We start from the raw sequence: 15,387 nt of genomic DNA, 5'->3' as shown, positions 1-15,387 counted from the left end.
GCCACCACCATGTTTGACAGTTGGGATGGTGTGTTCAGGGTGATGAGCTGTGTTGCTTTTACGCCAAACATAACGTTTTGCATTGTTGCCAAAAAGTTCCATTTTGGTTTCATCTGACCAGAGCACCTTCTTCCACATGTTTGGTGTGTCTCCCAGGTGGCTTGTGGCAAACTTTAAGCAGCATTACAGTTTTTTTGTTCAATCGCTAACAAGCGTCGGTCAATACTGATGCCACTTTTTCAAAACTCTTCACACAGTCTGCGTTACCAACATGCGTCTTGGCCAAACAGTTCATCTCACCTCCAAAACTCCCTCAAACCAACAAAACACTTCATACATGTCTCAAAATAAGCTCGTTGGACCATAACACTGGCAACAATTCTCACTCAGAAAAGCATAACATTGTCACTCATAACACACTGACCTAAAAAACACTAACAACAGGGAGATATAACATAAAAGACATAAATGGTTAACTTCTCTTTGAAGTTTGAATGATTTTATTTATTTATTTCATTATAGAATAATAATATCACCTTTTCACTTTATTGACTGTACTAAAGTCTATGTAACAAGAATGAATCAGACGTGCAGCAATTTGCTTCAATAGCCTTTAGTTTTTCTATATCTTTGCATAAAGTCATTTACTTGTGAAAAATTGAAAGTTGAAACAAAAAACAAATTCATGAAATTCCAGGGCTGCAATAATTATTATAAAAATAAAAAACAACATGTAGTATACTGATTAGAATACACTTAGCCCTAAACTCCTGGGGAAAAGGTAAAAGGCCCTAAAGAACTACCTACAATACCTACCTAACTAACTAGCTAACTAACTAGCAAACTGATAAACTCAACCTTTTTTTCATACAGAGCTGAACTAAGCAGAGTCAAGGCCAGCTGTATTGGGCTGGCCTGGTGACGCATTCACCAAAAGAGGTATGGTTAAGTGGCTGGCTGGCTGGCTGGCTGACTGGCTGACTGGCTGGCTGGCTGGCTGACTGACTGGCTGGCTGGCTGACATGACTGGTTACATGATGGAGCAGCAGCAGGTGGCAGGGTAGTCAGGAGCTTTGACCTGGTGTTCGTTCCCATAGATATAGTAAACATGGATGCCTCCCTTCCACTTGTAGGTCACCTTGGTGATGGGAATCAACTCGATGGTTTGTTGCTGAAACAACAACAGAAGAGTGAGACCATTTAACTTATTAGTTGATTGACAGGTGATCATCAATAAGCAGTACGGAGCTCAATGGGGCGGTTTCCTGGTTTCCTGTGCACAGATTAAGCCTAATCCGGGAGTAAAATGCATTTTAAATGGAGATGAATGCATTTTAAATGGAGATTAATGCATTTTAAATGGAGATGAATGCATTTTAAATGGAGATGAATGCATTTTAAATGGAGATCAATGCATTTTAAATGGAGATTAATGCATTTTAAATGGAGATTAATGCATTTTAAATGGAGATTCTCCATCGAGTTTACTTTTCTTAATCAGTGTCCGGAAAACCACCCCCGAAAGGGTTTAAAGTTGAGAAACATGGCTAACAGATGTTGTCATATCCTGTGTACAAATATTATAACTTCTGCTTGTAAAGTTGCCTGTACTGTACCTGTCACTGTAACACAGTGGTTCTCAAACCTCTCCTCGGTTGTAGTCCTGAACTAACTCACTTGATTCAACTAGTCAAGGGCTTGATAAATAGTTTACAACTTGAATTAGGTGCGCTACTTTTGGAATAGTTCATATAGGAACGGCTGCGGGTTTGAGAACCGCTGGTATAACAAATATTGTACCTGTTGAAGGATGCGGGAGTTCTGGGAGTATTTCGCCTGGTGTTCTCTAACCAAACGGTCTGAAGCCTGGGATAAAGACGGATCTGGGAAGCCATACACTGGATACAGCTGATGAACAGAGGAATGTGATGATGTCACACACAACATTTCAGTAATATCTCAGAAACGATAAAACTATTTTTTTTAACCGAATAGAAAGAAAATACAAAAATGTCACGTGTTACTTATATAGTTTACAAGGGGAACCTAACAAGGGCAAACGTTTTGCACTGTAGTAAAACATTTTGGAACGAAAAGCGTTTACTCTAAACGCTCTGACACAGGACGTAAAAGCTGTTGAGTTCTGTTTTGTTCGTAAACAGAAGTTGTAGTTAAGCAGCGGAGCAGAGAGAGGTTTTTAAATGGTTTACAGGAGGGACTGACCTTGTAAAGCAGGGTCAAAACATGTCCGATAAGAAATAAGCCTTTTTGCTACGGTGATCACTAATGAATACACCCCAGTCTGTTTTGTTCCTTCCTTACCATGTACTGGGCGTTTTTGAAGAGTGTCTTTCCAGTCACATCGCTCAGATCGTCAACCTCCAGCCCACTGTTCTGCTCCACAACATAGTCTTCAACATTATTCTTCCTGAAATAACAACAAAGTCTGCAACATTATCCTTCCTGAAATAACAACAAAGTCCGCAACATTATCCTTCCTGAAATAATAACATAGTCCTCAACATTATCCTTCCTGAAATAATAACATAGTCCTCAACATTATCCTTCCTGAAATAATATCATAGTCCGCAACATTATCCTTCCTGAAATAATAACAGCCCTTAACATTATCCTTCCTGAAATAATAACAGTCCTCAACATTATCCTTCCTGAAATAATAACAGTCCTCAACATTATCCTTCCTGAAATAATAAAAATGGTTGTACATCATTTGTATACTAAATTTTATGACCATTTCTGGTTTCCGAACCATCATCTCTTAATAAGAAGATATGATTTACAGAAACATGTGTTCCTCATAACAACTCACCATTCGACTTAAATAAAAAAGTAAAAAACATGAATTGTGAACACATTAGGAAATGTGCATATTGCGTTGCATTTACAATACAATCAACTTTGCATATTCAATCATTTCTGTCTCTAAATGTAATGTCTTTGAATATAACTGTACAAAAAAATTCTTAAGTGGAAATGTTTACTATAAATCTCTTAATAAGTGTAAATGTTTACTATAAATCTCTTGATAAGTAAACAAATGTTACCATTTTTTTTATTATTTTACAAAAAAATATATTAAGTGTACCATTAAAAAAATATATCTTCATAAGTTTAACATTTTACTAAAAATCTCTTCATAAGTCTTCAATTTTATAAAAAATATCTTACTAAGTTTCCAATTTTATTAACATATGTCAAAGTTGACAATTTCATAAAAACATTTCTTAAATTTACACTTTTATTATAAATCTCTTAATGAGTTTATAATTGTATTTTTAAAATCCCAAGGACTCACCACTCGACTTTAAGGTTGATGTAGGTCAACAGTTGCTGCTTGCCCTTGCAGGTCTCACATTCTTTAGTCCCGTTACCATGACATTTAGAGCAGCTAGAGACACAAACAACATCAAGTCTATAAGATAAGTCTGTATGGATGTCTGTACTGTACACCTTAAAGAGGCAGATTGATTGTCTTTGATTTGAAGAGTGTATTTTTTTCATTGTATTATTATTTCAAAATTAATGAATGACTGACTTACTTCTCCCTTCCTCTTTGATTGCATTGATTGCAGGGACTATCTCCTCCCTGTTTGCCAGATCCATTGCAGACCCAACAAACTTTCTAAATGAAGAATCAATGGATAATTGTAAAGAGGTGTGTGTGTGTGTGTGTGTGTGTGTGTGTGTGTGTGTGTGTGTGTGTGTGTGTGTGTGTGTGTGTGTGTGTGTGTGTGTTCTTACTGTTCCAGATCCATTGCACTCATGGCAGGGCATCTTTCCAGAGGCACTACAAGTGTGGCAGGGCTGCACAAACAGAGGCAGCGTCATCAAACCAAACCTCACTCATACATCTTACCTTCTCTTGTAGCTTACTTGTTGATCTATTCTTAGACCTAAAGTCCTAAAAGATAAAGTATGATTAATCTGTCCTTTCCTGGCCAATTATAGTCTAACCTGGAATACAGCCACAATAGAAAATAACCCTTTGTGATTCAAACAGACAGACAAACACCTTGTTAGATGAAGTGTACGGGACTTTTATGTTCTCCTCGTGGTTTTGAAACAGGGAGGGACCGGTCACTGGGATTTCCCACGGCCGTGGGGCAGTCTGCGTGTAGAAGTCTGCCAGTTCACCTGTCAGGTACAGGAAACACAAGTTACGGTTAGATCCATAAGGACTGATGAGAACCTGAATGGATCCATAAGGACTGATGAGATCCTGAATGGATCCATAAGGACTGATGAGAACCTGAATGGATCCATAAGGACTGATGAGAACCTGAACGGATCCATAAGGACTGATGAGAACCTGAATGGATCCATAATGACTGATGAGAACCTGAATGGATCCATAAGGACTGATGAGAACCTGAATGGATCCATAAGGACTGATGAGAACCTGAATGGATCCATAATGACTGATGAGAACCTGAATGGATCCATAAGATCTGAATGGATCCATAAGGACTGATGAGATCCTGAATGGATCCATAAGGACTGATGAGAACCTGAATGGATCCATAAGGACTGATGAGAACCTGAATGGATCCATAAGGACTGATAAGATCCTGAATGGATCCATAAGGACTGATAAGAACCTGAATGGATCCATAATGACTGATGAGAACCTGAATGGATCCATAATGACTGAGGAGAACCTGAATGGATCCATAATGACTGATGAGAACCTGAATGGATCCATAATGACTGATGAGAACCTGAATGGATCCATAAGGACTGATGAGAACCTGAATGGATCCATAAGGACTGATGAGAACCTGAATGGATCCATAATGACTGATGAGAACCTGAATGGATCCATAATGACTGATGAGAACCTGAATGGATCCATAAGGACTGATGAGATCCTGAATGGATCCATAAGATCTGAATGGATCCATAAGGACTGATGAGAACCTGAATGGATCCATAATGACTGATGAGAACCTGAATGGATCCATAAGGACTGATGAGAACCTGAATGGATCCATAATGACTGATGAGAACCTGAATGGATCCATAATGACTGATGAGAACCTGCATGGATCCATAAGGACTGATGAGAACCTAAATGGATCCATAAGGACTGATGAGATCCTGAATGGATCCATAATGACTGATGAGAACCTGAATGGATCCATAATGACTGATGAGAACCTGAATGGATCCATAATGACTGATGAGAACCTGAATGGATCCATAATGACTGATGAGAACCTGAATGGATCCATAAGGACTGATGAGATCCTGAATGGATCCATAATGACTGATGAGAACCTGAATGGATCCATAATGACTGATGAGAACCTGAATGGATCCATAAGGACTGATGAGAACCTGAATGGATCCATAATGACTGATGAGAACCTGAATGGATCCATAAGGACTGATGAGATCCTGAATGGGAAAGAATATAAGGGCAGATGGTAATGACTATAAGCAGACCTGGGTTCAAATAATATTGGTTTTCTTTCAAATAGTTTTCCCTGCACTTGACTGAGCTTTCCTGGCTCAATGGTATCAATGGCATAGTCCCAGAAGTGCAAACCCCGACCATCTGACACTCCCTGTCAACTCAATCAAACGCTCAAAGTATCTGAAAGAACCAAGGTCTGAGGATGAACCAAGAACTCGTAGGGAGCATAATGGATAGTGTAGTTTACCTTCATAAGGCTTGGTGGCCCACTCTGTAGATCTAGACTCTGTGAATGTCTCCAAACGGTACTGTGGACAGTAAAAACACAATAAGCACATAAGATCAGTGGTTGTGAGGCATCAGTTTATTTTCCGTATCATTGTGGGGGTTTTTATTAGCGATGAGAGCAAAACAGTAGCTTCATCTGACATATTGTCCTCTTTAAACATGAAAAAGAAACAACACATTGTTTTAATGTACTTAATTCTACAAAAATATTAAGTCATTATAATAATACATGTATTGTACATCATTCATGTTTAGATGGGTTTTTTTAAAGAGAGAAGGGGAGCAGAGAAAAGATGGACGGTGTGTTACCCGATAGGTGTTGAACGCCTGCATGTTAGTGATGACTCCATCCTTGGCAGGGGCGTTGTTATAGCAGCATTTACCAGACGCGTACATTATAAAACGCTCCCGCGCCACATCTTCAGTGATGGAGGGGATGCTAGACAATATGAGAGAATATGAGCCTCCTCAAGATGACACCGCAGAACAGGGTTGGCTGGTCAATGCATTGTTGACACCCTTAGCCAGTGCATGACAACACCTCATGTTGTAGTACCCCAAGTTACTGGTCAAGAATGCTATCCGATTTTCTATTGAAAATCAATCCACCACCACTTCGTGTCTGGAAAGCCCTTAATGTTGGAAAGCCCTTAATGGTGGAAAGCCCTTAATGGTGCCCTGTCCTCTACAGATTTAATCAATGAACAAAGAAATGGTCGTCCAGACTAGTAGGCCATGATGACAAAGCAAAACACTCAACATTGTCTAAGAGAATGATCTTGGGTCAATTTTAGCATTTCCCCCACTAATATTCAAGGTTAGGATTAGAGAGAGGAAGCTGATTCTAGATCTGTACCTATGAGAAACTTCACTCCTGGGCCTGAGAGAATTTTGTTCCAAAATTATGTTAGCCTTTTTGAAGCAGAATGATCTCACAAACGAAGAGAGCATTCAGTCTGGTTTCACGAGCCTGGGGGGGGGGGGGGGGGGAGGAGTTTTACTGATCCAGGATCAGCTTCCCCTCAATTCTAACCTTAACCACTAGTTGGGAAATCGCAAAGCATCTAGGGGCAACGTCACCCTGCGCCGTGGTGCAAGAAATCCAAAGGTTAGATTCACACAGGGATCGAACATGTATGAACTCACTGTGCCTTACTGTAAGTCGCTTTGGATAAAAGCATCTGCTAAAGAGCATCCAATACATTACCTCCACATTCAACAAGGAACACATCAATCAATCAATCAATACTCTGTGTGTGTGTGTGTCTCCGTGTGTGTGTGTGTGTGTGTGTGTATGTGTGTGTGTCTGTGTGTGTGTCTCTCTCTGTGTGTGTGTGTCTCTCTGTGTGTGTGTGTGTGTGTGTGTGTCTCTCTGTGTCTCTCTGTGTGTGTGTGTGTGTGTGTCTCTCTGTGTGTGTGTGTGTGTGTGTAACATCAATCTAAACCTAACGTCCATGTCATAATGTAATGTCAGTGATGGGTCCATACTTCCAGTCTTGTGGTACGGGTGCAGGCTCTGGATCGCGATTCGGGTGTAAGGGCATCGGTGGGGGGAGATATCCACCTATTGAGACACAAAGGCATTAGGTAGTTCACACATACTTTCATCAATGATTGAATATTAAAATGGAGCACACTGACACTCTATATCACCTGGTATGAATGATCTCAGGGATCCTACTTGATGACTTCATAGGGTTTTTTTTTTAAAACATTTTGCTCGTCTCTAAAACAGTCAATGGTCATAACATTATAATACAAGACTGACTTCACTCAAATTCATAATAACACCCCAAATGTTTTCAAGAATCTTAGACATTATGAAATGTCCATGACGATATGATGATATTGAGTATCTTTAGAGGGTTCTGATGATAACACCTACCTCCTCCGCCAGCTAAAGTGTCCTCGTACCCTGGTACATTGCCAAACATGCTAGCTGGGGGAACCATGGGGCCTGGGGAGGGCACTGTGGGGGCATAGAGCGCTGAAAGATAGAAAAACAGCCTTAGTTTGGTTTTTATCCTCTGTTTTGGTAAACATTCCTTCATTCACAACAGTCCATGCATTTATCAGGAGTGAGAAGTCACCAGTACTTGATTGAAAGAAGCTTTAGTTTTAGTTAAGGAGACAATGTAAAAAGACACACATACTGTCATCCTGGGACAACAGTCCAATGCATTATCAGAAGTTGTCTGTACTTCATTAACTGTAAATATAGTGGAAAGTAGGGCTGTCCCCGACAAAAAATAAATCTTGGTTGACCGAAAGTCATCTGTTCTTTCGACCAAGTGATTGGTCAATTTCTTAAATGTGTATTTTTCCATATATAGACACCCTCTATGTGTTTTAATAAATTAACTATACGCATTGAGCTTACGGTTTGATGAAATAAGACAAATGCCTCAAGAGGGCGCCAGAGATCTAGATAACCAGAAGAAAAAAAACTCAACCTGGTCCAATTATTCTCCTCCCACTCCTGCAGATTCTGCCCTTACTCTCCTGAAGTTGTCGGTAATCGGCTACACGAGGAGTTGGCAACCTTTCTCATGTGGAATGCCTCATGTGGAATGCTACCGATCTACGTGCCAGTTACAGTTTTCATATGCAAATTTATGTGAAACACGGAGCAGTACTCTGCATGCCTCTGGAGGCTCTGCAATTGCGTCACAAGCTCCATATGAAGCCTCTGACAACATTTTCGGCTGCAATGGATTAGTTCACTGAGATGGGCACATATATACAGCTCTGGAAAAAAATGAAGAGACTACTGCAAAATGACCAGTTTCTCTGGTTTTACTGTTTATAGGTATGTGTTTGGGTAAAATGAACATTTTAGTTTTATTCTATAAACTGCTGACAACATTTCTCCCAAATTCCAAATAAGAATATTGTCATTTAGAGCATTTATTTGCAAAAAATGACAACTGGTCAAAATAACAAAAAAGATCCAGTGTTGTCAGACCTCGAATAATGCAAAGAGAATAAGTTCATGTTCATTTTTAAACAACACAATACTAATGTTTTAACTTAGGAGGAGTTCAGAAATCAATATTTGGTGGAATGACCCTGATTTTCAATCACAGCTTTCATGCGTCTTGGCATGCTCTCCACCAGTCTTTCACATTGATGTTGGGGGACTTTATGCCACTCCTGGAGCAGAAATTCAGGTAGCTCGGCTTTGTTTGATGGCTTGTGACCATCCATCTTCCTCTTGATCACATTCCAGAGGTTTTCAATGGGGTTCAGGTCTGGTACTCCTCCCTCCATTGGAAAACATGTTTTGGGAAGCTATTTACATTTATTCTATTACAGACAACTTAATGTATACTTTTAAAATCATATTATGTGAGCTGAACATTCAAATAAAAAAATGAAGAAATATATAAACATTTTCCTTAAAGTATATTTTTTGAGAGTGCTAATGTCACTGTCCCCACTACAACAAAAAAATACTTAAATACATGTAATTTTGCCCTTGAAACATTTAATGGAAATACTGTAGAACTCCATACATTCCTGTAGAGGACTGCTCCTACTGGGGGGTGCCAATATGGCCGACCGGTGGCTTCAAAGCCTGGCCAAAACATTACATCAGCAATCCAGGGGTTGTATACATCGTTGGTTACAAAGGAACACTATTACTTGTCATAGAATTTCTCCCGGTCCAACAGATACAGCTAAGGAGTCACAAACATCCACTCTGCATCTTTACTCTAGTCACTCGCAGGTAACTCTGAGAAAACTACTGCTTTCACAATAAAAGTTGCCAGGGTACAAGCAATAACAGTGCCTCAATACATTACGCAAAAATAAAAGTCACATCAAAAGTAAGGCTTACAGTACTAATGGACAGAGACAGAGCAACAGTCAATTACCTGATTTAATCAAGGCAGACCATGAACTGTTTATTGCTTCAGAACGTTTCTATAGGGGGTTATATGGTCTATAGTTACGGTCTTTAGCTGACGTTTATCTTCTCCACTGAACCACATTGGAAAATTGATAGAGCATTGTTGACACAGCAATAGTTCCATATGGTAGACTAGGCTACTGCTCCATGTCCCAGAAACTGACCCTAACATTGATACGATGCTACAAATGTAGGATCCTAATTTGATCACTAAATGAAATACAGAAATATATCATTTACATAAGTATTCATACCCCAAAGCAACTCCAGTGTAGATTTGGCCTTGTGTTTTAGGTTATTGTCCTGCTGAAAGGTAAATTAATCTCATAATTGCAAGGTGGAAAACAGACTGAACCAGGTTTTCCTCTAGTATTTTGCCTGTGCTTAGCTCCATTCAGTTTCTTTTTTATCCTGAAAAACTCCCCAGTCTTGAACGATTACAAGAATACCCATAACAAGATGCAGCCACCACTATGTTTGGAGAGTGATACTCAGTAAGGTGTTGTATTAGATTTGCCCCAAACATTACACTTTGTATTTAGGACAAAAAGTGATTTGCTTTGCCACATTTTTTTGTTGCATTATTACTTTAGTGCCGTGTTGAAAACAGGATGCATGTTTTGGGATATTTTCATTCTGTACAGTCTTCCTCATTATTTCCCTTTGTCAATTAGGTTAGTATTGCGGAGTTACTACCATTTTTGATGGGAGACTCAGGAGTGTAAATGCTTATTTTAGGCTGGATCATGTTGTATGTTTTAATTCTGTAATGTATTGATTGTTGCTGCCTTCTTGACCAGGTCCCCCTTGAAAAAGAGACTCTTGGTCTCAATAGGCTTTTCCTGGTTAAATAAAAAGAATGATGAAATCCCTGAGCGGTTTCCTTCTTCTCCGGCAACTGAGTTAGGAAGGATGCCTGTATCTTTGTAATGATTAGGTGTATTGATACACCATCCAAAGTGTAATTAATAACTTGACCATGCTAACAGAGATATTCAATGTCTGCTTACCAACAGGTGCCCTTCTTTGGGAGGCATTTGAAAACCTCCCTGATCTTTGTGGTTGAAATTCCCTGCTCTAATGAGGGACCTTACAGATAATTGTATGTGTGGGGTACAGAGATGAGGTCATTCAAAAATCACACTTAACACTATTATTGCACACAGAGAGAGTCCATTCAAGTTATTGGATGACTTGTTAAGCACCTTTTTACTCCTAAACTTATTCAGGTTTGCCATAACAAAGGGGTTGAAAACGTATTCACTCAAGACGTTGCATCTTTTAATTTTTTATTAATTTGTAAAAATGTCGAAAAACATAATTCCACTTTGGCATTATGGGGTATTGTGTGTACGCCAGTGACAGAAAAGATCTCTATTTAATCAACTTTAAATTCAGGCTGTAACACAACAAAATGTGGAAAAAGTAAAGGGGTGTGAATACTTTCTGAAGGCAATACTGCATGGTATAGATATGCATAGATGCTCTGAGTGACCGTAATAAAAACAGCTCGCTGGATCGTGATCCGTAGGGCCGCAGCTTCCATGTGCAGCTGTCACGGTCATGGAATTTGATATTTTTCAACTGCCAGTGACATGATACTGTAGAGTGGAAGGGGTCGAGGTGCGGGTGGAAAACTGTTTATACGGTCTATGGTGGAAACGAATAACAGAAGGGAGAAAACTTTTTTAAGTTTTAATTTGACTCATATTGTCCCCAATGATGAAATCCCTTCCCTTTCTCTAACTTCAGAACTTTGGTCTATAGTGTTAAGTCACATGAAATATCTCAGACAGCACAGGCCCGATCTTAACGAAACTTGCCATAGAAATATGTTATTTGCAAAATTGCACTGGTTGGCCCAAGGCGAGAGCTACAGTCATTACCTGACATTTGTGAGTCACACCAGATAGGAAGAGGTGAAGCCAGAGGGATAACCAGGCCCAAAGTCTGTCTACTCCAGTAAGTGGAGATATTTCTTTGGCACATGAGTAACGTTACAGGGAGTGGATTAGCTAAAGAGACTGACTACAGGGCTCGACATTTAGGGCCTTCTGCTGGCCCGACAACAACTGCCGAGCTCACCAGCCCAGTTAATCAAGCTTTCATATGGACTGTATTTTTTCCATATCAGACTACATAGCGATGTAGTTATTAGCAAAGAAATCATACACTATGCTGCTTTCTTGTTAAGCCATGAACATTATTTACACGAATCACTTGTTGGTTAAATTAAAAAAATGAATATTGTAATAATTATATTCTGAGGTCTAGGCCTAGATCATTGTTTAAAAACCAGATGAATTACAGAAGCTGTTCATGAGCTTCGTCGTTCAATTACCTGTTGAATTACAACAGTCAGGTGGCAGGAGCGTGAAACGTATCACACAGCTGATTACTGTGCAGAAAGAACTGTGCTGTAATTAAGCCCAGTCACTGCGCAACATTCCTAAATGCAATCTTGGGAAAATACAACAGTTGTGATGGTAATACTTGAAAAGTGTATGATCCCAGTTTTTCAGTGATGTATGATTTATTTTCAGTGGTGGGAAAAGTACCCAATTTATCATAATTGAGTAAAAGTATAGATCCCTTAATAGAAATTCACCCAGTAAAATACTACTTGAGTAAAAATCTAAAAGTATTTGCTTCTAAATATACTTAAGTATCAAATGTAAAAGTAATTGCTAAAATATTCTTAAGTACCAAAAGTAAGAGTATAAATCATTTCAAATTCCTTGTATTAAGCAAAGCAGTCGGCACCATTTTCTTGTTTTTAAAATGTATGGATAGCCAGGGGCACACTCCAACACTCAGACATTATTACAAACGATACATTTGTGTTTAGTAAGTCCGCCAGATCAGAGGCAGTAGGGATGACCAGGGATGTTCTCTTGATAAGTGCGTGAATTGGACCATTTTCCAGTCCTGCTAAACATTCAAAATGTATCGAGTACTTTGGGGTGTCAGGGAAAATGTAAGACAATATTATAATTTTTACCCCATACATTTTCCATGACACCCAAAGGTTTTGACAGGAAAATGGTCCAATTCACACAGTTATCAAGATAATATCCCGGGTCATCCCTACTGCTTATGATCTGGCGGACTCATCGAACACAAATGCTTCGTTTCTAAATGATGTCTGAGTGTTGGTGTGCCTCTGGCTATCCGTCAATCAAACAAAACAAGAAAAAATGTGCCATCTGGTTTGTTTAATATGAGGAATTTCAAATGATTTATACTTTTACTTTTGATATTTTAGCAATTCACTTTTACTTGAGTCATTTTCTAGTAAGGTATCTTTACTTTTACTTAAGTATGAGAATTGAGTACTTTTTACACCACTGCCAAATACCGCAACCCCTCGTCCTTACTGCTTAAATATATCACGGCTTTCAGAATTCAGGACTCGAACCACCCAGTTTATAAATCAGTAAAAGTGTAAATAAAATACAATAAAAAATAATAAACGATAAGCAGTAATGGGCAGTCACTACCATCATATGGTAGTGTATTAATTGTTTTATTCTGTGTTACAGCACTCAACTCACATAATGCAAGCCTACTTTTACTGGGGGGGAAAAACGGAAACCATGATACATATATAAACGGAAACAGACTCAAATAGCACTAGTCTCTCAGCACTATGGAGTAGTCAACAACAAAAAATACCGATTTCGCTCTTCCAAGCCTTTGAAATGTGACACTTCCTCTAACTTCGGAATTTTGGTCTGCAGTGTGTGCTTTAGTAATAGACAATCCGCACGCACCCTACTCATCCAAAGCATTTTTTGTATTTCTAAAAGCATAGACTGGTTGGTTGGGCCCTTATAAATAAATACATGAATTCAAGGAGTTGTAGAGTCTTCACCGATTTCGCTCTTCCAAGCCTTTGAAATATGACACTTCCTCTAACTCCGGAATGTTGGTCTGCAGTGTGTGCTTTAGTAATAGACAATCCGCACGCACCCTACTCATCCAAAGCATTTTTTGTTGTTGTTATAAATACTACATTTTAGACATATACATTTTAAACACTTACCTTGGCCCTCGTGAGGATTGAGCATCTTAAGAAATGAAATGAACGAGATGATAGAATTGTAGCGGCTCCACTATCGCCAGACTGTCTACCCTCCCTTTAATACCGCCTACACCAGAGCTCTTAAAGCTTTTCCCCAACACGCTGAAGTGGTGCCAAACGTCATGTCCCATACCGTTGTAGGGTAGGCGGGTCATGGCATTGGCAACGTTCCAAATGTTATTTTGGACTGAAATGACTGTTGAAATGGATAGCCTACTCATGTATAGTAGGTGTTGAAACGGAAAGGCTACTGTTGAATAGAATAAAGCTACCAAAGAATATATTGAAATTTAAAGCAATATTTTCTTCCAAGAAAAATAAAGCTGTGCTAATCACAAGGGATCAGCAGGACAGGCTGAGACAAGATACAATAATGTCAGACCTGGCCTACGGCACATATTTTAAAAGGTCACACAATTGTATAGAATGGTTTATTTTTTTAATCACGTCACACATTTGGTTGACTCATAAGAGCTCTTAAAGGTGCCAAAAATGTATTTGAACCAAACCTTCCCCATTCTGTTGTAGGGTAGGCAGGTCATAGCATTGACAACGTTCCACATTTTATTTTGGACTGAAATGACTGTTGAAATGGATAGCCTACTCATGTATAGTATGTGTTGAAACGGAAAGGCTACTGTTGATTAGAATAAACCTACCAAAGAATATATTGAAATTTAAAGCAATATTAACTTCTTAGAAAAATAAAGCTGTGCTAATCACAACAGATCAGCAGGACAGGTTGAGACAAGATACAATAATGTCAGACCTGACCTACGGAACATATTTTAAAAGGTCACATGTCTGTATTATTATTGTTTTAAATTATCACGGCACACATTTGGTTCAGTGTTGCCAACTTAGCGTCTTTGTCGCCATATTTAGCATATATCCAGACCCCTCTAGCGACATATTTTTAAAAAAGCAACTTTTTCTGGTCTATGGAGAATAAGAGCACCTCTTCCCAGCTGCCCACTGCACTGAGGCTAGGAAACACTGTCACTACTATGATAAATCTACAATAATTGAGAATTTCACCGTACCTTCTCCGCTATGCAATCTGTTTTCAGAACTGGTCATGGGTGCACCTCAGCCACGCTCAAGGTCCTAAACGATATCATAACCGTCATCGATAAGAGACATTACTGTGCAGCCGTATTCATCGACCTGGCTAAGGCTTGTTAATCTGTCAAATCACAACATTCTTATTGGCAGACTCAACAGCCTTGGTTTCTCAGATGATTCCCTCGCTTGGTTCACCAACTACTTCTCCGATAGAGTTCAGTATGTCAAATCGGAGGGCCTGTTGTCCGGACCTCTGGCAGTCTCTATGGGGGTGCCACAGGGTTCAATTCTCGGGCCGACTCTCTTCTCTGTATACCTCAATGATGTCGCTTTCGCTGCTGGTGATTCTTTGATCCACCTCTACGCAGACGACACCGTTCTGTATACCTCTGGCCCTTCGTTGGACAGTGTGTTAACTAACCTCCAGAAGAGCTTCAATGCCATACAACCCTCCTTCCATGGCCTCCAACTGCTCTTAAATGCAAGTAAAACTAAATGCATGCTCTTCAACCGATCGCTGCCATCACCTGCTCGCCTGTCCAGCATCACTACTCTGGACGGTTCTGACTTAGAATATGTGGACAACTACAAATACCTAGG

General features: G+C 39.4%; 1 protein-coding gene across 2 annotated transcripts; it reads right to left on the bottom strand.

Annotated features, from left to right (window-relative positions):
- Positions 1–482: 482 nt before the first annotated feature.
- LOC110529047 (protein SSUH2 homolog) lies at positions 483–13,877 on the bottom strand. Of its 2 annotated transcripts, XM_036984221.2 has the most exons (12): positions 13,684–13,877; positions 7,611–7,712; positions 7,214–7,289; positions 6,035–6,164; positions 5,685–5,745; positions 4,034–4,155; positions 3,763–3,825; positions 3,561–3,643; positions 3,317–3,409; positions 2,323–2,428; positions 1,801–1,908; positions 483–1,171 (listed from the first exon to the last, which is right to left on the bottom strand). In XM_036984221.2, exons 1-12 carry the CDS (start codon positions 13,706–13,708, stop codon positions 1,031–1,033), a joined length of 1,110 nt encoding a protein of 369 aa, XP_036840116.1. In that variant the 5' UTR covers positions 13,709–13,877; the 3' UTR covers positions 483–1,030. The 2 variants fall into 2 exon arrangements, with proteins under 2 accessions (XP_036840116.1, XP_090098129.1); XM_090242003.1 differs by lacking the exon at positions 13,684–13,877 and having other exon boundaries at positions 7,611–7,791.
- Positions 13,878–15,387: the final 1,510 nt, after the last annotated feature.

This window comes from Oncorhynchus mykiss, chromosome 7, assembly GCF_057628025.1.
Source record: "Oncorhynchus mykiss isolate SJ-2025 chromosome 7, ASM5762802v1, whole genome shotgun sequence".
Taxonomy (NCBI): Eukaryota; Metazoa; Chordata; class Actinopteri; order Salmoniformes; family Salmonidae; genus Oncorhynchus; species Oncorhynchus mykiss.
The sequence above is the reverse complement of the archived record's forward strand: the minus strand, read 5'-3'. Positions and strand labels throughout refer to the sequence as shown.